We start from the raw sequence: 26530 nt of genomic DNA, 5'->3' as shown, positions 1-26530 counted from the left end.
TCTCAGAAAATCTTGACAGTGGGCTAAGGGACAGCTCAGACAATTTTGGTGATGTTCCACAATCCAGAGGGACTTTGGCCTTTCAAAAATCAAAGCCTCGGACCTTTTATTATGAGCCTCCTATGTTTAGGTTAATATAACCTCGAATTATTACTGACTTAGAGTATATAAACTATACTGTGTAAGTCACAATATGTGGGGAAATTCCATGTTTGGTGGAGTTCTGCGTTCTCTGAGATCTTTTTTCTCTTTCAGTTTATAGCAGCTGAGCAGTTGATTTATTTTTGATTTGTACCTTTCTTGTCGTTCAAACTCAGTGAACACCTTCAATGATCACTTTGCGGCTGCTATCGATTCCTTCCAAGATGTAGTAAAATGCCTGGCAGAGTTTGTGTGCAATACAGCTTTTCCTGACACCAGTATGGAGGCAATACGGCTCATACGCCAGTGTGCACGATATGTGTCACAAAGACCTCAGGTGGGACCAGCTCGTTTATACTGTTGAATCAAGTGCCCAGTTGCATGCCACATTCTTCAATAATTAGCTTATATTCCAAATGATTGAATATATGTCCTGCTTTGTTTGTGCACAGACCTTGAGAGAATACACCAGTGATGACATGAATGTTGCTCCTGGTGATCGTGTGTGGGTCCGTGGATGGTTTCCAATCCTGTTTGAGCTCTCCTGTATCATCAGCCGCTGCAAACTAGATGTCCGCACAAGGTAGGGCAATATTTGAACAAAACGTGAAGCCCATTTTCTTCACTTGTTTAGTCTTAGTTTCTGTTTCTTTTTTTTTTCTTTTTTTTTTACAAATAGCGTGAGAACATAGTTTAAATAAATTCATACTCGCCCTCAAACAAAATTCTCTCTTTGTTATTCCCAGATTTGGACAGTTGCTTATCAGGTCTTTTGTAATCAGATGAACTGTTTACATAGATGATAATCACAGATTATAGTGGTTTGTCATTTTTAAGAAAATATCCTGAATGTGTTTAGATGAGCAAATTGGGAGCTCATTTTACATATGAAACAAAGCACCCCCGGGTTGAGCCAGTGAGAGCCAGAGATGGTGAGGGAGAGAAATCGGAAAATGAAAACTCTTAGCGTTTATCATGTTAACAGAAACGTATAAGAAGTAGAGGGTACCCTGGATTTGTTCCTCAAGAGAGTCTGTAAAGTTGACAATCTTCTGTCGACAGGACGAACAGAAGCCCTTAGTTCGACCCTAGGGAAGGGGTAGTCAGTAGGGGGACTCTGATTCAAGTTGAGACCTCTGGAGTCTGCATATGATTTTTCCATACACCACTTTGGTTCGTTCCATTTTAATTTGTGTACTTGAAGAGACCTAAGACCCTGGCTGCCTACCCTTTTACTTCATGTACATGAAGGCACGGGTTTTACAGCACGTGAGACGACTGGACAACTAGTTCATTGGTCTTCCTGTGGAGATTTCATGAGGGTTTGGGAATAAGCCTTGCCTATCCTCGTTTCTCATTTTTACTAACTCACCCCAATTGGTCTTTCCTGCGGACAGGATTCGTGCCTGAACATTCTTGAGTGTTCGGGTGGCTCTTTTGACCACCCCTTGATGCAGTGCCATACTTGTGCATTATTTCGAGTGAATTTGTCCACCATGATGAGCAGGTATCAGTAGTCACTCGTTCTTTGTTCTGGTCCCATGTCGCTGTAATCCATCACCAGCCTGTGTCGGTTTTCATTGCTCTTCCAAATCTTCGATGGTGTACCTTTGGATGGGCCACCACCACAGTCTTTTTAGCAGTTTCATCATGCTAGCTTTGCTCTCATGGGTCACTGAATGTGCTTCTCATAGCAACATTGGAATTAGGTTCAGTGACGCTGCCAGAGTCCCGTTTTGGCCTCCACGCTCCTCGCCGTTGTGCTTCCATTGAGATTTCTCTTCCTGTGAGGCTTTTCCCTGCATTTCCAGAATCCATTTCACAGTTGGGTTATTTCCTTCTCTCATTTTTCAATATTCTTGATCTTTTTATTCTCCATCTTCATTCTTAAAGTGGATGCCCATGACCAGGTGTTTGGTCTCTTTTATTATCACCTTTTGGATGGCCAGCAGGTATTTAATGCTTCCTGTATGTCCTCGGCTTACTGTATCTAGTTTTGCCCAGTGACACTTCAGCACTTTTCCTTCTCCGTGACTTTTTGACATTGACTTCTTTTCCACCACATCAAGGTGGAATCCAAAGTGTCATCTTGTGTTTCCATTCTGGCGGCAGTGTCCATTGGGTTTTTGAGTTATTCAAAGGCCTCGTTGGCTTCTGGTGTCCAGTGTAGTGGTGCCGACATGTTTCTATGTTCCTCCTTAGCCATCATCTCTCAGGACTTGAGTGAGAGTGACAGTCTGGTCCACAGCCACGGCTGTAGCTGGTTTCCGTTGTGGAAAGCCCTGGATGGCCTGCTTATGAGGCTCGGTGAGGCCAGTGCCTTGTGTTGATCTTGTTCTTTCTAGAAACGTGATGTAGGCTGGCATAGCTGGATTTTGGGCTGTTTGCAGTTCCAGGTTTCATAAAATGGTTTCCCCGTTTGATATTCCAAGTTTAACTGGGACTGAAAAGTGGAAGCATCTTGGGAAAACAGCAACGTGTCCATTCAGCATAAACAATGTAAAATCAAAGTGCAGGGCAAAGTGTTGCCAACACACGTGGCCCATTAAAATGATGCTATTTGGATTGTTGCATTCCAATTTTATACTGTTTGTTTTGGACAGCATGTTGGTAGATATAAAGCTATAATTACATGTTTTAATGAAAGCAAGTAGATCATTCAAACTGGCTGGATATGGGTAAATGAAACCAAATAAACCAAACCAGGATGTTTCCAACAGCATAATATGTTTTATGGGTGGTATTTTGTCAATTGTTAGTTGCAGTTCAATTTGAGAAATGTTTGTCTGCTTTTCACAGAGGCCTCACAGTCATGTTTGAAATTATGAAGACTTATGGACACACATTTGAGAGGCATTGGTGGCAAGATCTCTTCAGGATTGTTTTCCGCATTTTTGACAATATGAAGCTCCCAGAGCAGCAGACAGAGGTCAGCCATTCTCCATTGGACGCCATTACATTTTTGGCTGTTAATTCTATTTCCAACCCACTTAAATATTTAACAGAAGACTAACTTCTAACTAACTTCTGTCATTTTGAGATACATTGCATTACTGTCAATTTGAATCATGTGTTAACCTCAAATCATGTTTACTTTCAGAAAACTGAGTGGATGACAACAACATGTAACCATGCACTCTATGCCATTTGTGATGTGTTCACCCAGTTTTATGAGCCTCTGAGTGAAATTCTGTTAGCTGACATTTTCACGCAGCTACAGTGGTGTGTCAGGCAAGGTAGGTGTTTCCACTCACATGTGAGGAAGAAATAGTACCAAAAGTACTAGGTAATCACATGTGTGTGCTTGTGTGTAGATGTATGCGTGTACATACATATAAGTATAAATAAGTATGTTTTTCACATATACAACAGTAATGATAACAGGTGACAGTATTTATTTTTTTGAATAGAACCATTGCTCACAAAACGAATCTGAGTGAGATTTCTTGAATTACTTGATGATTAGAACCCAAATTTTCAGTTGTGAGAGATTTATTTTATGGGAAAAGATGCTTTCTCATTCTGACAGGTGAACCTTGCTTGTAACAAACATATAACTCTGTTCAAATCTGTCCCATAGACAACGAGCAGCTGGCTCGCTCAGGGACAAACTGTCTAGAAAATCTGGTTATTTTGAATGGAGAGAAATTCAATAATGAGGTCTGGAATATGACCTGTTCCTGTATGCTGGAGATCTTTCAGAGCACCAGTCCTCACACGTAAGCCCTTATTTTGTTTTTTACCCATTTGCTAAATTAAGCTCTTACACAATTACATTTAACTTTCAATATGCTTAAAGGATACGTTTTTTTATTTTTTTTATTTATCATGGTAGATTGTTGGCATGGCGACCGGCTGGGCAAGAGGAGGAAACTGTGGACGGCAAATATTTTGTAAGAAAATAACAGCTTTTAGTAAATGCAGCAGCTGGAATGCTTCATAAGATGCTTTAGGCGAATGAAACCCCCTTAATGTCACGAGGAAAGTTACTACAATTTGGTGTTTGCTGTCACATTCCCAGGATACTGATTTTGATAGCCAGTCCCAAAGTAGCTATGACAAGGCACTGTCTGAGCGGGGACCCAGCCAGATGTCCAGCGAGGATACCTGGAAGTGCAAGTCCATTACCAGTGAGTATCTGGTTCTAATTATGTCCCTGAAAATCTGCTATGCTAAAGGAATGACTTGTTTTGCTGCACATACCATTTGGTCTTTGTCCACAATAGTATACTGTAAATAATTCGAATGAATAATTATTTACATTTACATGCCACTTTAACCTATCCCGGGTGGTATGGGTCCTGAATGCCTTAGATAAGTGATCCCCAACCCCCGGGCCGGGGTTTTTTTATTATTTTTTTTTTAAAGAATTTTTTGAAAAGTGGTCGGATTGAGACGGATGTAACAGAGAGAATCCGACCACTTTTCAAAAAATTCTACGTCTCAAAATGACGCACATCAAGGCCGCGAAACCACAAGTCACGTGATACATCCCGCTAAATTAAATCCCAAGCTAGCAAAATGAGCAAAAAACAAACTTCTTTAGAAAGTTCGTCACTTGGAGAGCAAGCACCCCACAGCAAAAGACAAGCCTTTGGAGCATTTTCAAAGGAAAAAACGTGAACATGAAGGGCAGAAGCAGTTACTGATGGCCACCACGTCAACGAATGCGAGTGCACTGACAGCATCATATTTGGTGGCTAACCATATTGCTAAGGCCGAGAAGCCATTCACTATTGGTGATTATCCTACCCGCCGCCAAAGACATCTGCTGGGAATTTCTAGGAGAGGCTGCTGTTAAAGATTGCACAGGTGCCTCTTTCAGCGAGCACAGCCACTCGGCGCATTGAGGAAATAGCAGAGGACATTGAGACACAGCTGCTGGAGAGAATTAATAATTCACCATGGTATGCGCTCCAGGTTGACGAGTCAACAGATATTGACAACAAGGCACTACTTCTTGTTTATGTGCGATATCTTTATCAGGAGGATACGCACGAAGATATGTTGTGTGTACTATCGTTGCCAACTAAAACTACAGCTGCAGAACTATTCAAGTCGCTGGATGATTATGTCAGGAAAACTGAAATGGTCCCTTTGTGTCGGCATATGCACGGACGGAGCTGCTGCTATGACTGGACGGCCGTCTGGTTTACCTGCTCGGATCAAGGAGGTTGCACCTGAATGCGAGTCTACGCATTGTGTCATTCCCAGGGAAATGCTGGCTAGCCGAAAAATGCCACAGGAACTTAGCGGCGTACTGAATGATGTGGTTAAAGTTATCAACCACATTAAAGCACACGCCCTTAACTCGCGCCTGCTGGAACAGCTTTGTGAAGAGATGGATACGGACCACAAACGCCTTCTCTTATACATGGAGATAAGATGGTTATCCCGATGGGAGATCGCTGGACAGAGGATTTGAATTAAGAGAGCCGCTGCAGAGATTTATCTCTGAAAAAAGGTCACCGCTAGCGCCACACTTCAGTGATGAGGAATGGATCGCAATACTGGCTTACTTGTGCGACATATTCAACCTGCTCATTGAACTGAACTTCACTTCAAAGGAAAAAGTTAGCAGATAAAGTAGCTGCATTCAAAGCCCAACTGGATTTGTGGGGACGGCGTGTGAGCAGAGGCGCACTTGGCATGTTTCATACACTGGCTAGGATTTTGAAAGAGACTGAGAGCCTTCGTTCTCCCAGCTGGTGCACGAACACCTGTCCCTGCTGTCAGAGGAGTTCGAGCGCTACTTCCCAACCACAAGATCCACGAACTGCCAAGGAATGGAAATCGCAAATGACGGGGGCCTTAAACGTCGGTTCGAGACATCAACTCTGCCGTTGTTCTGGATTAAAGTCATGGCAGAATACCCCGAGATCACCACAACAGCACTGAAAACCCTGTTGCCATTTCCAACATCGTATCTGTGTGAAGCGGGGTTTCCTGCAGTGACGGCAACCAAAACCAAATTATGGAGCAGACTGGACCTAGGTAGCACACTTCGGGTTTCATTGTCTCCCAAACCCCAAGATGGTACCGTCTCAGGGCTCCCACTGATTCAGTGCTGCTGTGAATAGCGAGGATTTTCATGCACTTTTTGCGTTGTGTCTTATTTTGAAGGTATGTTTAAACGTTACCATAGCGACCAGAGTGCGTTGCATTGTGTCGGGGCAGAAAGGATGTTGCTCTGTTGTTGGTGCGACGTTACGAGGACGCGGCTAATAAAGCTGCACTTGATTACACGGTGGATTTACGTTCATTATTATTATTATTATTATAGAGAAAATACCAGTTTTTAATGCCAGTCTTGTCATTTTATTTTGTTTTTATCTGCTACACCTCAAGATTGGGCCGTGACAATATTGTCAGACATTAAACTGGTCCGTGGTACAGAAAAGGTTGGGGACCACTGCCTTAGATCACATCAACCAATCTTTTTAGAAACATCCTACATTCTGAAAAACAGGGTTTCGGAACGGTGAAGATGTGAATCAGATTTTGTTTCCAATAATTTAGATTCGGTGTGATTAATACTCATTCACTGTGTTTCATTTTCTGCACTAATGGGATTAAAGCTCTAAACTGAAGGATGTATCATTCCCAAACTGGGATATTACAATCTTAAAATAATATAATAGTTATTCAAATATTCATATTAAAACCAAAAAATATTCCTCTTTTTTTAATGATTGGCATGATCCTTTAGTATGTTTTATTGTTACTTTTAAAAGGTTCTCTAAGTCACACCACATTACTAACAGAGGAGCTGAACCCGAGGCTCAGCTTCCTAAAAGGAATACTATTAAAATTTCGGTACGGAAGACTGAAACTGGTACTCCTGTGTTGCCTGAAGCTTGATTGGGTCTCTCCTCCGTATCTATTAGCAAAGAGTTTAAATTCTTGGCATTGAAACTTGAATTTGAACGGAGATAATCCCAGACAGTCATAGGCCTCCCACAGCCTGCAGTGAGTCTTTAAGTCCTTTTAATAATTGTGACTCATTATTAAACTCTGGGGAATAGGTCACCCTTCTGACAGAGGTCTTGATCTCAATGTCAATGGCACAACCTGATCTGATTCAGTAGCTAAAAATACTGAAATGAACCTCAGGCTATTGTTGGCTATGTTTCTAAAATTGTATGTATGTTGGATTTTTGAGTGGTGAGTCCCACAGCCATTGTGTTCCATCCCTGCGACCCTGAAAGGGATAAAGCCTTTTAGAAGACAAACTTGAGGAATGCGTCCCATATTTGGCTTGCAGCCGTGTCAAGGAGGCAACATTTTTTCCCAAAAATCAAATCATTTATATTCTAAACGCCTTTCTGTGTCCAAGCAGAAAGCATGATTCACCAGTATTGAAGAATCAAGATTTATTCTTGGGGCCTCAATATGGTGATAACTGCTCCCATGTGCACATTGTGCCATTGATTAGATTCATTAGGTCTCATTCATGAAACATGAGCGGAGCGAATTTGTATGTAATCTGAATGTGCACGTACGTTTACGTGAATTTTTCGCATTTATCAGCATTTTAGTCGCTTTGATCTGTTTGTAGCTTCTAACAAAATCTACACATGCTTTCGACCATGTGTAGTGCCTGTGTAAATGTACAAATACATATAAGTACTGTTGTAAATTACAATTTTAATTCATATTCTGCTCTGTTATATAAATATAAGAATATGCCTTTGAAAAATGTGATATAGGCATATCTTATAACGACATGACATACGATTAGAAATATTTTGTTAGTTAAATTAGACTTAGATTAGGCTATATCAATTCTGCACAATATAACATTGCTGGTTTCACACTTCTACTTAAATCTGGAGAGAAAAATTCCCAAATTGTTTGGGACTGTACAACGTAGATTAAATTGATCACTAAGGTATCTGTGATTTTTTTTTTTCAGAATGTAGACGATTTGTCTGTGTAGATTCTCAATCATCCAGGTCATTGTTATCCAAGGTAGTTCTTCAGTTCTGAACTCGCTGGGGACCAAGCTTGAAAATCTAGCCCTTGTGGACCATTAGCATGCTAATGATCTGGTTGGTCACCTGAGGGTCGTTAGCAGGGTCGTTCACCTAGTTTCAGTTGAGGTGTCTCCCCTTTGTCTGCTGGATCACATGGTGGTGAGTCACTGGGTCTCCTGGAATGGTGTGAACGTTTGGTTTGTTGGTGGAAGGAGAGGAGGACTGCATTGTATGTGGGTGATAGGAAGTGCCTCAGGCCACCACCTCTGTTTAAGGATGGTTTTTCCAATTTGACATGGATAGCTTCCTTGACACCCCTCTCAAACCAGCGGTCTTCTCTGGCCAGTATCCGTACTTGGCTGTCCTCAAGGAGTGCCCACTCTCCTTTAGCTGTAAGTGGACTGCTGAGTCCTGACCTGAAGAGGTGGCATGAAGACTATTATGACTATTGTGACACAACCTTACCACGCTGTCTCTGTCAGGGATGATTCCTCAATTGTAGTCGTAAGCCAAACAAGTGTGATACCAGGCGTCTCAACAGGCGGAATGTCCTTGAGCCAAATTCGCACAGTCAGAATTCCAAAACATAAGTCCAAAGGTCAGACAAGCACACAGGACACATCACCTATGTGGACAACGAGTTTGGAAGGGAGGCCTTTGTCCTATGGTTGCGCGCTGTCTCTTCAGAAACAGTCATGAGAGCACGAACATCCTAGCAGCAACAACAGAAATAGAACACCACCACCCAAAAGGCGAGCTGCTCAGCTGGCCTAGGAGGAACTAAGGGTGAAGTTGCCATCCTGAATGTCGAGATATTACGTGAAGCTTTTAAAAGTTTGGACCACCAAGCAACAAGATCAGAAAACATCACTGAAGATACACTTTCAATTTAATTATTGGGGCCTCTTCTGAAACTCGAGGTCATCAATTGTATTCACACACATTTTGTGAACCTTTCTGAAATAAAAAGAAAAGTTACATTTTCAGTAAAAAATTATATGAATCTGTTTTTTCTTCCGTCTACAGAAGTTTCTGATCAGAAGCTGTTTGCTGGGCTACTAATTAAGTGTGTGGTACAGCTCGAATTAATTCAGACCATAGACAATATAGTCTTCTACCCAGCAACCAGCAAGAAAGAAGATGCTGAGCACATGGCTGCTGCCCAGGTAAATAAATAAATAAATATAATGAATACCAATTTCTTTCTTCATTGTGCTTTTCCTTGTGAATCACAGTATGTAAACCCCAAAACAACAGCTCTGTCAATCATAAATTATCAGGCAGTTTTCTAAAATATCTTCTCGCCAGCGCAACGCTCTGGGTGAACTGGATGCTGAAGCCGACCCAGGTCCAGATCAGGGTATGTACATGTACATGACCTCTGCACACCTGTTCAAGTTGCTTGATTGTCTTGTGGAGTCGCACACCTTTGCTAAGAACTTCAACTCTAACAGTGAACAAAGGACTGCACTCTGGAGAGCAGGTAAACAGATTTTGCATTATAAAATGATTTTTTTTTCTTCATAATTGTATTTTGTTGCCTTATAAACGCTAGTAATGCTAGTGCAGCTCAATAAAATCATCTAAAATTAATTTATTTCAGTAGTTCATTTCAAAAAGGGAAACTTTCTGAAAGATGTGGGGAGTGATGAGGGGTCCCAGTAACAAGTAGTTATACTCTAAATTCCATATTGTAAGCTGCTGCTTTCCCCCATACTTTGACCCCTGCAGCTTATATAGTGATGCAGATTTTTAATGGCATCAATCACCCCACCAGGATCAATAAATTTGATATTTATGGCCATCAGAGGGCGCTCAAGCAGCCTAAGAGCAAGACAGGTTGAACAAATGCTAATTCACCAAGGAAGACGCTAGTTTCGTTGTGTTTAACAATCTTTTTGTGCTTCATGTTCACACCTTTGTCATGGGTAACGCGTAGAAATGCTGATGATGCAGCTTAAAAGTTAAAGCTAACGATTAACCGCTGGTCGGCTCATGATTTTTTAACCGCCGTGTTACTGTAATGTCATTTTACTGCTTTGTTACCGCCGTGTTTAGTCATGAAGCATTTTATTTGAAGAACATACAGCTCTGGTGTTTGGCCACCTGCGGCTTATCGTCAATAATGCTCTATAATGCGGAATTTACAGTAGTTGTTCAGACAACAAGAGCAAGGCAACTTCTGCTGTTTTAATCTTTTTGTATCTCTTGTTCAGGCTTTAAAGGAAAATCAAAACCAAACTTGTTAAAGCAGGAGACATGCAGCCTTGCATGCAGTTTAAGGATCTTGTTTAAGATGTATTCTGACCCTAAGCTTAAGGACTCGTGGCCTGATATCCAGACACGTCTGCTGCTGTAAGTATAACCACACATGGTCATACCACCTCACATGTGTGAATTCACATAAAATATGAGTAGTATTTTTTATTTTTTATAACAAAGACACTTTTCTCACTTTTGAATGCAAATACAGGAAGCACATTTCAAGCAATTAAGTAACCTTAAGTTTTTGTTAAGTATTAACCTTAACAAATAAAGGAACCAAGGAAGTTATTTACAACTAGTTGCATTGTCTGTCCTCCTCAGCTCAAAGAATCTCTGGAAAACCTGCTGCACATTTCCTAGTAGTTTAATAAATGACCAGTTCTTCCTGTATTAAAATGCATTACTTTCATTACACAGGCCTATTTATAGGTTCCTCCTGAACTAAAGATCTACCAAATGTGCCAGCAATATTTGAGAAAAGCATATGATGCGTTATATAAATGAAGTACAGTCTTTTTGACTCGGGATATAAAGTCTGTTTGAAGTCTGCTATTTCCGCACCAATTGAAATGGATGACTGCCAAGTCTTCGATGCTCAATAATGTTCTATAGGTTTGCCCGAATCATTGGCCCACGGCCTTTTCTTTAGTGGCGATGACGACCAAAATGTTACTAAGGTGTCTATCTTTGCCGACTCCCAGGATGTGCACTCAAGCGCTAGACTACTTCATCAGTCTGACTTCAGAGAGCCACAGAGAAGCTTGGAACAGTCTGTTGATGCTCCTTCTCACCAAAACACTACAGCTACCCAACGACAAGGTAGGGCTCACACACAGCAATCTAGTATAAGGCTTGAAGCAGAGGCATATGTTTTACTGAATAAAATATTGTTTTATTCAAAGGCAGTTAAAGAACCGTCCACACATATTCTGCCATATGCAGATGTTTGCATTGTATCTGCAGGTACGCACAGAATGTGATGGCAAATTCTGTTTTCCTCCTCTCTTCCAGTTCAAGCCCCATGCTTCGTGTTATTACCCCCATCTATGTGAAATGATTCAGTTTGATCTGATCCCAGAGTTACGAGCTGCACTCGGATGTTTCTTTTTGCGCATCGGCCACATCTTCCATATTTCTGTTCCTGAAGAAGCAACTGCCTCTATGCTAACCACCTAGCATGGAGATAACAATGGTATAATGTGGGGAGTGTGTTTTTCTATATGTGTCTCTACACACGCACACACACTTCTATGTGTGTGTGTGCGTGTATTTATTAAAATAAAAAAAGTCGCCACCATAAAAGGTTCCACTCTAATATTTTGTGCCTCCAGCAAACATTCCCTGAGGTGTTGCTATAAGCTTCTGCAATGTCACAAGCTATACTTCCATCCAGTGTTGCGTTAGTTTTTCCACACAGATCTTGTATTGATGGGCCGGGAGAGCCAAACTACTGCTGCCAAAGCCTTCTCCAACACATCCCAAAGATTCTCAGTGGGGTTAAGGTCTGGATTCTGTGGTGGCCAGCCATCTTGGAATACGTTCAAGCCATAAGGGAAGGAAAATCCTGGTCATTCTGCATATTCAGGCTGTCAGCTGACCTCATTCTTTGAGTCCGTAATGTTGCTGAACCTGCTTGGCATGAGGGGGCATCACTTCATCTGCCTCTCTTCCTACCCCGAGGCACCCATCGGACCAAATTACCTTCTTCCATTGCTCCAGAATCCAATCTTATTGCTCCCTAACAAATTGAAGCTATTTTTCCAATCAAATTCACTTATTTTTAGTTTTCTGCTCTGTGTAAATACTCTTAATGTCACTATTAAACATCAACGTAAGTTCTGCTGTTGTTTCATTGATTGGCAATCATAATCATTCAGGCTTTTTCCTTCCTCGTTTCTTCCTGTGAGACGACGGTTCCCCACTGTCCCTCCAGTTTTTAGCGGTGTCTTGGGTAGGTCTTAACTCAATTTTAGCAGGTTCAGAGATTCCTTCTCTGCTTGATGCGTTCCAATGATTTGACCCTTCTTGAAGAAAACATCTCTTCCACAACCAGGTCTTTCAACATGCTTCAACAAGCTCTTTGCATCAGTGAGGTTAAATAAATACCGTGTTGCCAGCTAAAAGATAATTGTTCACGGAGCAATTATCCAATAAGAGGCTCCTACCCGTGTGCTTGGTTAAAACTGGGTGGCGACTTTTTTTGGCCCGGCAGAGTGATGGAGAGAGAAAAACACACGCATACGTGTGTGTGTGTGTGTGTGTGTGTATACACACACACACACATAATTTGCATCCGTTGTACATGGTTTTAATTGTGATGTTTCTTTTCTTTATTGTTTTATTCAGTCTCAAGCAAAAGAATGTTAAAATTAAATTTGTTCAATCTTACATTTGACTCTAATATTCTTCTTTGCATGTATAATGTATAAAAAAACACCTATTTACATTACACTGTCACCTTGAAATTTAATTTTTAAAGTTTTTCCAGGTAATCGTGTCTTAACAAGAACAATCATTACCTACTTGGAAATATTGCTTTGTCCCCTTCGGGGTCACGGGGGGCTGCCCGAGCCGTTCCCAGCTGCATATGGGCGAAGGCAGGATGAGTCAGCAGTTCATTGCGGGGCCCTTTGTGAGCAATTTTGGGTTCGGTGCCTTGCTCAAAGGTATCTGGACATCACTCTGAGGGTGTTCTGGCACCTTCCATGTTCTTGTCCGTATGTTCTTGAACCCAGAACCCTCCGTTTCTCAGCCCATTCCTCAACATACAGCTACCAGCGCTCTGGAAAAATCAATATTTCTTTCTTTACAAGGAATGAATGGTATGAATGGAACAGTATCCAAACACATTGACTCAGCATGCCTTTGAAGACAGGTTTTATTGAGCTGGGTTTAATTTACACATTAACAGACCATTTCACATTGATGTTAAACAAACCAAGAGGCCTGTCAAACATTTGGTTTTTCTTGTAAATCAATCCGAAAACCAAACTTGCAGTCATCGACAATTTAAATGTGGTATTTCAGAAAAGTTGAACGTACAACTTTTTACACTATTACAAAACATACCAACCTGGTTAAATACCCAGTGCATAATCATACGTAAAATGTCGCCTAAAAAGTTAGAATTAACAGGTTTCAGAATTTTCCCATTAAATAGTGTTTCTTCCTACAACATTATTGATCAATCTGATCAAAAGTGTACAAATCAGAGAGACAGCGATTGAGTTGAGGTGATCAATGGTGGTATTTTCAAAACAAGAAAAAGACAAGCCAAAGGAAATAAGTGAGGAGTTCTGGAACAGGGATGAGAAGGCACCAGCGCTGTGGACAACCAATTGATGCATGTGCTTGGCTGGACCAGGTGGGCAGACCCAATGGATGAGTTATTCTAGTTTAAATTTTAAAAAGTCACTGTTGGATATGACAGAAACATGTGAAAATACACATTGAATCTCGGCTTGCTGTATAAGGCCCCACGGCCAGAGATGAGTCAGGGCGCCCACACTGACCGGTCCCTAGGTAAAAAGCCCTTACCATGGGCATCAAAACTGGATCAAAGTCACCAAGGTGGCCTGGATTGATTAATCTTGTTTGTTTTACATCAAAAAAATGATTGAGGGTTTGCACTTAGCTAGGGAACACACCGGGCACCGAGATACAATTTGGGAAGAAGGCAAGCTGGCAAAAGCCTGCTGGTTGGGTCATATGGAACTGTCCATGAATGTTTGCAGCCCGGTTTTGTTTTTAGCAGGATATAACAATCCAGATTGACCTCGCCTCTAAATTCAATAGATATTGATCCAGTTGAGCATATGTGGTTCAAAAGTATGAATTTAGTTATTTAACTCCTATCAAGGCTTATATATATCAAGACTTGTACACAATTGTGGCTGAAAGTAATAAATACTGGAGAAGAAAAATGTTTTCCCAGCACCAAAGTCATTGGAAATAGCATTACTCAGGATTATTGTGAACCTAATTTACAAAACAATAAAAACCAAAGAGAGGTTTTTGTTTCGAGAGTTTTTTAGCATTACATTTTTCTTTTTCAGAATTGCCATGAAGTCTTGAGTTTAAGTTGAATTTCCTTCCATATGTTGTTGGACATATTATACAAAGATTATACAAGCACGTATTTAAATCAAATCCCTCTATCCCAAAATCAAGCTTCCAGGTCATAATGTTTAAACAGTGAGGAAACCGTCGTCCCATTTGTTGCTATGTTATGCCATGGATATACTGCTACCAAAATTTCCTCAACTCTTAATACTCATTAAAATAAAAAGTTCCAAGGCTCTCTCACCTGATCAGTCAGGATAACCCTCCCACCCAAAAAAAATAGAGGCAGAAATGACTGATGCACATGGGAGAAGAGGCTTTAAAATAGTTCCTCATTAACAGACACATGCACGCATAAAGTGAATAAGTTAATTTTCACATTATAGTATTTTAAGCCCTGCAGGTTTTATTTTTAAACTGTTCACTATTTCAAACAAACGGTGACAAAAACATTTCAAACACAATAATTGTTGTTGAACCAGGAATGATGGTGATACACTTCATCTGTAGTTAGGAATGTTTAACAGGAAATGGAAACTGTAGATAATAAGCTACATCCTGTGCTTTCACTCTCCATATGGCAAATTCAAAGCTATCGTAGACACGACGTGTTGGGCAGTTGAACATACCATCATAAAGTTCGGCTTTTCTACAGGTGACAAATCAGGAACTGGAAAGAAATATAAAATATCAGCCAGAGAAAAAGGCACACAAGAACAACTTGGCTCATTGAATTGAACCAATTTACTTGAAAAAATTGTGTTTGTCCATTTCTGACCGTACATTACATTAAGGTATAGGGGAACAAACATGAGCATGTCTTCCTGCTCTCTATTTTCTGAGAAAAGAAACCCAAAAGAAGTAAACATCAGCAGTTTCCACCACACAGACAGGACTTTAGACAGGGAGGAGAGGGAGATGGGCCGTTAATCACAGGAGTTTCCTCACTATGAACGACCCGATTGCGATCCCTGCTGCCAGGCTCATCCCCACCAGGAGTCCGTTTCTGAATCTCTCCTGAGATCTCCTGCTTTCTGCTGCTGCATCCTGCCCAAAGAGTTCAGCAAAACGGACCTGGTAGACATAAAATGTGAAAGCACTGGTTAATGGCCACTAGCCTGTGACAATGACGTTTGTCACAACCATTTCTCCGATTTCTTTGTTCAAAAGCTTCTTACATCCCCTGCATGATCTCAATCAATCAATCAATCTTTATTTATATAGCGTCTTATACAATCAAAATTGTTTCAAGGCGCTTTCCAGAATCCCAGGGCCTAACCCCAGACAAGCAACAGTGGCAAGGAAAACCTCGCCTTTAACAGGAAGAAACCTTGAGCAGGACCAGGCTCATGATCAGGTGGTGAACCCACAAGATCTCAGTGGTTGGGAAAAAAAAGATACACAACCAATTACATGGAAAAAGAACTCAGGCTCAGGCTACTGCCACTAAACTTGTTTTAAGAGAATGAGCTGTGCAGCAAGTTTTTTCATGCTTTGCCAAAAGGGCAACCTTTGAAATAAAATTTAAAAATAAACACAGTAGCTGACTCTGGTCGATGTGCATTTTTTGAGAAATAAATGAATCACTGACTCCTTCAGGTGTCCCCCCTCTCTTTATTTATCTACAGGTATTGCCGCCTTCATAGTTGTATGCTGGCCTCCGACCCCACTGACCCACTCAACTCTACCGGCAGTTTATTATAAATAATATAATTAATGTATTTCTATGATCTTTGCCTATTCTATCCTCTCCCTGTCCTCCCCCTTCTCCTCTCTCTCTACCCAGCCAGCTATCAGCAGGAGGGTCCCCCTACATGAGCCTGGTCCTGCTCAAGGTTTCTTCCTGTTAAAGGGGAGTTTTTCCTTGCCACTGTTGCTTGTTGGGGGGTCAGGCCCTGGGATTCTGGAAAGCGCCTCGAAACAATTTTAATTGTAACAGACGCTATATAAATAAAGCTTGATTGACTGATATAACACTGAATAAGCTTCTCTGAAGTCCCTTGCCTAAATTCTAGTCAAGTTCCACATTAGCTACAAACTGGTCGTCCTCCCTATAAAGTTTGCCATGACCTAGCCCCACAATTAAAAGGTGCTATAAGTCAAGAGGTTATTGTTGTTATCATCATCAGCATTATTATTATTATTACAGTTGTTATTATTGCTATTATTATTCATACAGAATAACCAAATATCACATCTATCATTGAAATGTTGTATTGCTGAAAGACTCACCCATCCTCCTTGACTCTGGATCCATGGTTGAATGTGGTTGTCAAGATAGACTGTCATCCACTCTATAATCCGGCCCACCAGGGGACTCATCTCCTTCTCAACACACTCCACACAGAGAGCACCACCAAATGCAAAAAGCCCCACTATCCGCCCCCAGTTGACTCCATCCCTAAATACCTCATCCATAACATTCTCAAAACTTTGGTAAGCAGTAGCTGGGGTGATGTGTAGCTGGTTGTGCAGGTCACTGAAAGCACAAGTGTATCGCAGCTCAAATTCATTGCCTGTGTCCCGGAGGGCTTCCTTTACTGTATCCAGACTTGTTGCCAGACTTGTTGCTGGGGGTGTTCCAGGGCTTGCACCATTAAAAGTTCCATTGAACTGAGTAGTTACAAACTGCCCATCAGTCCTACTTGGAGGCTCTAATATGAGTCCATTGTGATTGAAAGGGTAATTTCTTTGGGAGAGTTTGTACTTAATATAGAAAATGACCAGTTCTCTGTTTTGAGACATTCTGTATATAATTACGCTTTTTGACTTTGCTCTGGGGTGATTCTGCTCTTGTCTTGGTCAAGCCTTGCTGTTTCAAGGTGGACACGGTCCACATACCATAGTCAGCTGATATCCACAAAGCACTTCCACAGGTAATATCGTGAGGTGCATGCAGTCCAAACCCACTAAATGCTACCAAGATCGGGCCCTGCAGAAAAACAAAATTAAATTAATAAAGTAAAATTAATACATTGTGATTCAATAAGAACTACACACACACACACACACATCTACATTTATAAACCTATACATATATAGATATACGTCTATACACACACATGTATATGTGTATGTATGTATGCGTGTGTAATGTGTGTATGTGTGTGTAATGTGTGTATGTGTGTAATGTGTGTATATATATATATATATATATATATATATATATATATATAGGAAGGTTATCGGTTTGAATCCAGGCAAGACTCCTTACGCATATGCGCCTACACCTCGGTATGAGTGGAATGATAACTGATAAAGTCATATCAGCTCGGACGTCGCCCGGTTCAACAAGAACTTGGCATTCATGGAGCAGGGCAGAAAACATGGTACTGATGGAGTGTTACCAATGAAGTAACCCGTAGTAACAGCAAGGGTACAGCATTGTGGGAGAAATGGGTACTTCGAAACCCCACATCCTCATTGACTAAGAAGCAGCTCTTAGCTGAAGAAGCTGCTATCGCAGCACGGCGGTGTGCCTCACCCACAGGGAGCCAGGACAATATCGAGATTGGGTACAAAGCCCCAAGGACAGACGGAATCAGGACAAGGGCAGCTGACCTGATAGAGAGAATCATTAGTTCCTGGGGGAACTCAACTACCTCCCTGCCAAGGCTAACACACAAAGTACCAGACGACAGGACATGACACACTGTCAACCATCTGCCAGCAATGGTAAGATGCTTGGCTATAAGAAGCCATAAGGATCTCCATGGAGGAGAAGGCTAGAGGCAAAAATCATGGCAACACAGAGAGAAGCCTCTACTCGGCTCTGTTAGGAGCCTCTACTCAGATCTGTTAGGAGCCTTCCTTGTCTTGATGTCAGTGGCTTGTATCTCTTCCAGTGGCCAGGGTATTATGCCAGCAGGGTATCTCATTACTGGCGTAGGTGTTTATGGCCTGGATCTTATGCTTACCATTCAGCTGACTTTTCAGGACCTGTCTTAACCTCTATAGATATTAGAGGCATGAATCCAAGGACAGAGCGGCCCAAGAAGTACATCAAACTGTCCATACCTGAGGCCCTGGCTACCTGACTAAAGAGGTACAAAAGAGAAGTAGAGGAAAGGAGGCAAAGGTCTATTCTCAATGACAGGGCAACAAGATGACCCCCCCAGGGCTGAGACGGAACAATACTGGAAGAGTATCTGGGAAAAAGAGGCAATGCACAACACTAGACCTACAAGCTGAGCACAGCCAACTCCCAGAACAAGACCCAGTAGTCATCACCTTAGCAGACATCCAAACAAGAGTGTCCAAAATGAAGAGCTGGACAGCACCAGGGCCCGATAAGATCCACGCCTACTGGCTTAAGAAGGTGACTGCACTCCATGAATGCCTGGCAGCACAGATGAACCAGCTGCTAACATCAGGGAACCACCCAGAGTGGCTAACCCAAGGCTGGACAGTCCTCATAATGAAGGACCCCCTGAAGGGCACAATACCGTCCAACTACCGGCCCATAACCTGCCTCAGCACCACATGGAAGCTCCTATCAGGCATCATAGCGTCTAAAATCAGCAGGCGCATGGATCAATACATGAGCAGAGCACAGAAAGGCATAGGGAACAACAACAGAGGTGCCAAACACCACCTACTGGTCGACAGGGCAATCGCCCAGGACTGTAGGACGCGGCACACCAACCTGTGCACTGCCTGGATTGATTACAAGAAAGCCTATGACTCAATGCCACATACATGGATACTGAGCGGGTGGTAGCTAGAAGAGGAAAGGTGATCGCAACTGATGGGGTTGACCTACCTGAAGGGGACATTACAGATGTGCAGGACAGTTACAAATACCTGGGGATCCCGCAGGCAAATGGTAACCATGAGGAGGCAGCTAGGAGGTCAGCCATAGCCAAATACCTAGAGAGGTTAAGACAGGTCCTGAAAAGTCAGCTGAATGGTAAGCAGAATACCTACGCCGTGCTAGTAATCCGATACCCTGCTGGCATAATAACCTGGCTACTGGAAGAGATACAAGCCACTGACATCAAGAGAGGAAGTGGCTGATATCGAGAAAACATGCCAGTGGCTGACAAAGGCCGGGCTGAAAGACAGCACAGAGGCACTAATCATGGCTGCACAAGAACAGGCCCTGAGCACCAGGCCCTGGCCCTGAGGCCAGGTTCTACCATACCAGACAAGACCCCAGGTGCAGATTGTGTGGAAATGCCCCTGAGACAGTCCAGCACATCACAGCAGGGTGCAAGATGCTGGCAGGCAAGGCATACATGGAACGGCATAACCAGGTGGCTGGCATAGTGTACAAGAACATCTGCACTGAGTATGGGCTGGAGGTCCCAGGGACCAGGTGGGAGACACCCCCGAAAGTGGTGGAGAACGAGCAGGCCAAGATCCTGTGGGACTTCCAGATCCAGACTGACAAGATGGTGGTGGCCAACCAGCCTGACATAGCAGTGGTGGATAAACACCAGAAGACAGTGGTGGTGATAGATGTAGCAATCCCAAGTGATAGCAACATCAGGAAGAAGGAACACGAGAAGCTGGAGAAGTACCAAGGGCTGAAGGAGGAGATAGAGAGAATGTGGGGCATGAAGGCAACAGTGGTCCCAATAGTGATGGGTACACTAGGGGCAGTAACACCCAACCTGAGTAGAAGGCTCCAACAGATACCAGGAACCACACCAGAGATCTCTGTCCAGAAGAGCGCAGTCCTAGGAACAGCTAAGATCCTGTGCAGAACCCTCAGACTCCCAGGCCTCTGGTAGAGGACCCGAGTCTGAAGGAAGGAGGCACCGCCCAGGAGGGCGAGGAAGAGATTTTTTTTTTGATATATATGTGTGTGTGTATGTATATATACACATATGTATATATACATACACACACACACATATACATATATATACACATACATACATACATACAATGGGACCTCTACTTACGAACGTCTCTACATGCGGAATTTTCGGGTTATGACACATCTCAATGGGAAAATATTTCCTCGTTACGAAAGAAATTTCAGGATACGAAGGGCAAAAATACGCTATCGCTGCTACTCGCAGCTTGCGGAGTTTAGTGAACGTAAACTGCTTGTAGCTGCTCTGCCATTGGCTATCGCCTAGCATCTTCCTGTCATCCCATTGGCTAGGAGGGACGTCAATATGTACAGGTATGTGTGTATCCCAGCGTCGTCTTCATTTAACTTTTATTTGCTATGGACCCCAGGAAAGTGTTGGAGAAAAGTGAAAGAAAAGAAGAAGAAGAGCGCGGTAACGGTAACCGGCATTTATTGTGGGTGTTCGAATGTTTGTCCATTAGATGGCGGTGTTACCACAAGTGTTAACGTTCGTTGCTAGTAATGACGGCTAATGTAAGATTAGCCTGTAATAAAGTTCATTTTGTTCCTGGAGAAGCCTTGCACTGAATTCCTACATTTATTGTGCGGTAATCTAATTGTAACATGTATTTGTTATATGTTTTGATGCATTTTTATGATTTATAAAAAAACAAACTGTCCGAATTTTTGGGGGCTTGGAACGGATTAGGGCATTTACATGGAAAACGCGTCTCTAATTACGTAATTTTCAGGTTACGAAACAACTTCCTGAATCAATTAATTTCGTAATTAGAGGTCCCACTGTGTACACACCCATAGTCTTCCAAGCTTCCAACAAAAGGCCACCACAATATTGTTAGCAACTTACAATAGAAATACCATAGTCATAAAGAGAAATTTTACTCCAGAAAATATATGTGTAGCCTATTTTGCAGGTTTACTATTTTCCAAGTGAAGACACCAAACGCTACCTCCCTGGGGTCGCCATGTTCAACAAGACCGGATGTTTTGAAAATAACAGGAAACCTGGCCCCACGTACTTTCAGTAAATACAAACAGAAAGACAATAATGAGGCAGTCACATTGTGTATAGACCGTGTATTTACGCAGGTCACTTTCTCTCTGTATGCGTATATACGTTTGATTCACTGTCCTTATTTTAGCACATTTGTTCTTTCCACTACTTTGTACGTTAGTCTTTTATTTTATATATACAGTAACACTTTTGCCCATCTGACAGATTACATTTACTAAAGATAATACAATGACACGGAGCACCTTAGGACAACACACGCAGTTTATGTTAAAAATAACGATCGATATACCGCAGGAAATGTAAGTTTGTAATATTATTCCCTATTAGAGCGCTAAACAAAATTCAACACAAAGCAACCAGCATTATTATTTATTGATATACACGTGTAGACAGTTCCGCCTACGTTACTGTGGGAGCCACTGAACATGGCTGTCAATGTCACACATATTCGCATTATTGTAAGACGGAGAACAAACCTCATAGTTTAATAGCAGCATGATCTGCCAAAAAAGAACAATTTGACGAAAATTAAAGCTCCAGGGAAACAAAGTGATGACTACGTATTCTTCATCTGCAGAGTTCCTTCCGTAGGCTAACCGAATTCAGACGAACATCCTCCCTCTTTGTTTCTGTCGTAATTTGGTTAGCAGGGCATACGCGTTGGTCTGGTATAAATCACCTGTTTGAGGAGAAATTCTTACTTGTTGGATTGCCTCCATAAAACAATGTTTACAGGCTCAGAATCCAGATATCAGCAGCATAATTTCCGTCATTGCTAGCCACTGTGTAGGTAACGTCGACGTTGTTGTCCTAGCCCGCTACTGGCTACCAATGATCCGCCCATAGAGACGTCGCTACGTTCCTATTCTTCTTCTGGTTGAACGGTAGCTGGCATCCGTCTTGTTGCATTGCTGCCACCTTCTGGTCTTCGTTCTCATTTATTCATCTTTACATCATTTTTGACAGTCTAATATACGTAGATCAAATATTGTGTTGTGTTGCTGTGCCTGAGTCGGCCTTGTTATTGTTACAAAACACAACACAAAGCCCCTTCCCTATGAATTTCCCGCACTCATTAATAGAACCCTCTTTGTCGGGTGATCATCCCTCTGACCTCTTAACTTGATCCAGTAGTTTGTGGCCAACTGTTTCCTCCTCAGCAACAGTGTTATTTACCCTGCCTCTACCTGGAGTGCACACACAGGTGAAGTTTTGACTGCACTTAGGCACAGTCGTGCTTGTGCCTGTGTCATATCTAATGCAGTTAGTGTAATAAACTACGCTCCCATATTTCACTCAAGATCTTTTCAAAGCCACATAGCTAGAGTTCATCAGCTCTCATTTGTTGTCCCACAAGGCACTATGTTCACCACTTTTTTTTTACATTTACCTGACTAATATGTTTCCCCCTGCTCAGCCTCTTATCAAAGTAAATAACAAGGAAGTGGAAACTCTCAACCCTTTCTAAACATTGTCACGAACCACATTGTACTGTGGTATATAATTTTCAACAGTGTATTGCCTCAATATTTCTGCTCTTATCCTGGATTCTTTCTCTTAAGAAGTCCACTACCCAATTCCAGATACCACTATTAAATGAATTTTTATGAGCAACCCCTCTCTCCACAACATGTCATATGCTTTTTCCACATCAAAGAAAACTGCACCTACAATCTCTTTGTTTACTTGAACTTTTCCTACCTCATCTTCTAAAGAGACTACTGAATCTTGAAGGGTAAAGAAAATGTCATTGCTAAAGTTAAAACTCTGAGACTGATAACTGTTAATGCCCTGTCTGTGTGTTAATGACGTTTTAGCTATGACTCCTCATATATTAGCTATGATCCATTGAACCATACTAGCGTGTTCTTGCTTGGTTTAAACACGGAATGTTCTCTTTATTCAGTAATCATCTGACAGTTCATGCTGAATTTTGAACGATACATGCATTTTGCGAAGCTAAGTTGTCTGCCTCATGTCCTTGGAAGATGCTGGAACACTGATCATCAATATGATCATCCTAAAATATTACAACATAAATTTGTAAAAAAAAATAAAAAATCAATCAACCTTCACTGCCAACCTTCACTTCACCTCCCCACTCCCTCACTTAAAATTGTTCTTCGGAATCGTCTGTTTCTCACCAGGCGACAGGATCTCAGTAAAAGAATATTTACAAAGATGAAAAGTAGCTCTGGAGCCATTTCTTGATGAAAAAATGCTTTATTAAATGTTTCCCTGCAGCGGAATATGACTTGAGAATGTTCCAAGTCCACAATCATCTCCACTGTTTTCTGAGCGTTCAGCTGCAGGTTGTTGTGTCCGCACCAGGACACCAGTCGAGCCACCTCCCTCCTGTAGGCAGTCTCGTCTCCATTGGAGATGAGACCGATGAGGGTGGTGTCATCCGCAAACTTGATCAGCTTGACAGACTGGTGGCTTGAGGTGCAGCAGTTTGTGTACAGGGAGAAGAGGAGGGGGGAAAGTACACAGCTCTGGGGTGATCCAGTGCTGATGGTGACAGAGTCCGAGACAGTCTTCCCCAGCCGCACATACTGCCTCCGATGCGTCAGGAAGTGAGTGATCCACCTGTAGAGGGAGGCAGGCACACTAAGCTGGGACAGCTTGTCCTGTAGCAGAGCGGGGCGGATGGTGTTGAATGCAGAGCTGAAGTCCACAGGTAATAAGTAATTATTATTTTACTATTATTTACATTAATATTTTATCTTGTTATATAAAGTTAATTATAGGGTAAAATATTGCATTTTCATAAAATGACCCCTGAATGTATTTCTGATGGGTTAAAATAATTAAATGGACCCGGCCACTTTTACCGTCGACCGGGGTCGTAATTATTTTGCGACATCATGACATCATGATTGAGAATCTACACAGGCATCTTTCTCATTCACTTTCTTTTTCTCCCACACGAACGCTAGTTCCGAATCGAAAAAGCCGTCTGAAGGAAGGCCACCGAAGAAAAATAAAGTAATCATTGGTAAATCATTCTGCAAATCCCTTTCTTTACCCAGCCAGCTATCAGCAGGAGGGTCCCCCTACATGAGCCTGGTCCTGCTCAAGGTTTTTTCCTGTTAAAGGGGAGTTTTTCCTTGCCACTGTTGTTTGTCTGGGGTTAGGCCCTGGGATTCTGTAAAGCACCTAGAAACAATTTTGATTGTATAAGATGCTATATAAATAAAGATTGATTTGATTTGATCTTAAAGCTATCTAACCATAATCGCTCTGTGTCAGATGAATGTCCTCAAACTCTTCTGAAGTGACTGAAAGTCATTCCATTTCTTATTAATATTTCGGTTTTTTTAATTCAAAAAGGAAAATCAAAACAAAACAAACAACTTATCCACAAGGATGGAGGACTGGGGACGGGACGAGAATGGATTTCAGCCACAGTTATCACCTCTAGTAAAATAGGTCCATAACCCCCCCCACTTCTCTCGAAGCCCTGGCCGTTGGCAGCTGAACCAATGGTCTGCCAGTCCTCTTGCCTGGCGGAAGGACGGCCTAAAGTACCTTGGTGTTTTTATTGGGAATGAGGAAACCAAAAAAAAGAACTGGTTGGACACACTTGAAAGAGTTGTGGGCAAAATTCAAAAATGGAAGTGGCTTCTCCCCCGCATGTCGTACAGAGGCAGAACTCTTGTCCTTAATAACCTGGTGGCCTCTGTGCTTTGGCACCCGCACAATTGCCTGGAGCCCCCCTCAGGGTTGTTGGCGCAAGCCCAGACAAGAGTTCTGAACTTCTTCTGGAACGGCATGCATTGGGTCCAGCAGGGGGTGCTGTACCTGCACAGAGAGGAGGGAGGGCAGGGTCTCATCCACCTGGCCAGCAGGACCACCACCTATAGAATCCAGTTTGTCCAGAGGTTTTTATCAGGGCCCGGATCTAACCTGGAGAGATGTGGCCAGGTGTGTCTTCAGATGGATGAGTAACTTGGGGCTGGATAACGCCCTGTTTTTAACTGACTTTAAATTCACTAGATTAAATGGGCTACCTCTATTTTATCAAAGTGTTGTTAAGGCATGGACCCTTTTTAAATGTTAACCAAGAAAAAGCTCTGACTCTCTGTTCTGGCTCCTAACAGAACCCTTAGTGCACAGAGCCAGGCTGGACGTCTCCAACGAAGCCATGCCGAGACTGATGGCAGCACTGTACCGGATCCGGATGGCAGGGCTGGACCTAACAGGCGCAGAGGCTGTGCGCTCTCTGTTGGGCATTTGCTCAGACCAGGCGGCCGCGGGGGTGCTGCAACTGTGGAGGAACAGGCTCAGCGCAAGAGAGGCGTCTTCTCGTGGACTATGGCCGGGGGACCGAACCAGACGGCGACCATCCCTTCCCAGAGATTATGCTGGCCGCCCATCTTGGGGATCTAGATGTCCTCTCCTCAGGCCATCAAAGGCATTCTTCCTGCATGCAGTGGACAGGAAGACTCTGTACATCAACTGCATGAGGGTACTCAACAAGAGAGGACTGTCCAACAGGAGCACCAGCGTGTGGGCTGATCAGATGGGAGGGGATAGAACCCGCCTCTGCTGGAGGTTGCACTGCGGAAGAGGACCGGGGACCTCTAGTGGAGGGTCTTAAACGGGGCCGTTGCGCTGAACGCTTTCCTCTCTTGAATGAATCCTGCTGTGTCGGGCCAGTGCCCATTCTGCTCCAAGCGAGAGACAGTGTTTCACGTGTACAGTGAGTGTGAGAGATTTACTGTGCTTTTTAATGTTGTAAAAGGTGTTTTTAATGGTTTTAACAAAACTTTTTTCTATTAAAACCTTTATTTACAGTGCAGGGTACAAAAAAGCTGCTCAGAATAAGTGGCAGCTCCTTAATTTTATTTGTAAGGAAGCCAAGATGGCAATTTACATTTCCAGGAAAAACAAAATTGGAAAAAACTGGAGATTGTGAGGCCGTCTCATTGTGGCGCTGTAGAATCTGGTGTAGGCTGAGGTTACAAGTTGTTGTGAAACAAGTTGTCACAAGAATGTACTCTGCACTGTTATGGAAAATCAACTGCACTTTGCACAACTCCTTGTGAGGTAATTGTATTGCTGCTTTTATTTATTTATTTATTGTCGGTACCTTGTTTCTCAACAGGGCGTTTGTGTCCCTGTGTAAATTGTAAAAAAAAAAAAAATCCAAAATAAAAATGTCTGGGAAAAAAATTAACGTACCGTGGCGCCCATCACATGACTTCATCATCATCATTGTAGTTGGGTTTTTTTTATCCTCTT

General features: G+C 42.4%; 2 protein-coding genes across 5 annotated transcripts in view; one reads left to right on the top strand and one right to left on the bottom strand.

Moving 5' to 3' along the window:
- The window catches only part of arfgef2 (ADP-ribosylation factor guanine nucleotide-exchange factor 2 (brefeldin A-inhibited)), a 31996-nt gene extending 20312 nt beyond the window's left edge, over positions 1–11684 (top strand). For both annotated transcript variants that reach the window (XM_057042136.1, XM_057042137.1), the window contains 12 exons: positions 318–478; positions 594–724; positions 2941–3070; positions 3242–3377; positions 3722–3860; positions 3977–4034; positions 4163–4271; positions 9144–9283; positions 9426–9600; positions 10334–10472; positions 11084–11201; positions 11394–11684. In XM_057042136.1, the coding sequence (XP_056898116.1) occupies positions 318–478; positions 594–724; positions 2941–3070; positions 3242–3377; positions 3722–3860; positions 3977–4034; positions 4163–4271; positions 9144–9283; positions 9426–9600; positions 10334–10472; positions 11084–11201; positions 11394–11558 (1601 nt within the window). In that variant the 3' untranslated portion in view covers positions 11559–11684. The remainder of the gene's footprint in view (positions 1–317; positions 479–593; positions 725–2940; positions 3071–3241; positions 3378–3721; positions 3861–3976; positions 4035–4162; positions 4272–9143; positions 9284–9425; positions 9601–10333; positions 10473–11083; positions 11202–11393) is intronic.
- Positions 11685–13242: 1558 nt separating this feature from the next.
- On the bottom strand, positions 13243–22141 carry bcl2l1 (BCL2 like 1). 3 transcript variants are annotated; one of them, XM_057042145.1, is made up of 3 exons: positions 21985–22141; positions 16677–17376; positions 13243–15518 (listed from the first exon to the last, which is right to left on the bottom strand). In XM_057042145.1, the coding sequence occupies exons 2-3, from the start codon at positions 17187–17189 to the stop codon at positions 15375–15377; spliced, it is 657 nt and encodes a 218-aa protein (XP_056898125.1). In that variant the 5' UTR covers positions 17190–17376; positions 21985–22141; the 3' UTR covers positions 13243–15374. The 3 variants fall into 3 exon arrangements, with proteins under 3 accessions (XP_056898125.1, XP_056898124.1, XP_056898126.1); XM_057042144.1 differs by having other exon boundaries at positions 21760–22124; XM_057042146.1 differs by having other exon boundaries at positions 21963–22120.
- Between the last annotated feature and the right edge of the window lie 4389 nt (positions 22142–26530).

Source organism: Takifugu flavidus, chromosome 8 (assembly GCF_003711565.1).
Source record: "Takifugu flavidus isolate HTHZ2018 chromosome 8, ASM371156v2, whole genome shotgun sequence".
In the NCBI taxonomy this organism is placed as follows: domain Eukaryota; kingdom Metazoa; phylum Chordata; class Actinopteri; order Tetraodontiformes; family Tetraodontidae; genus Takifugu; species Takifugu flavidus.
Note: the sequence above shows the minus strand (reverse complement) of the source record. Positions and strands in the feature narration are given on the sequence as shown.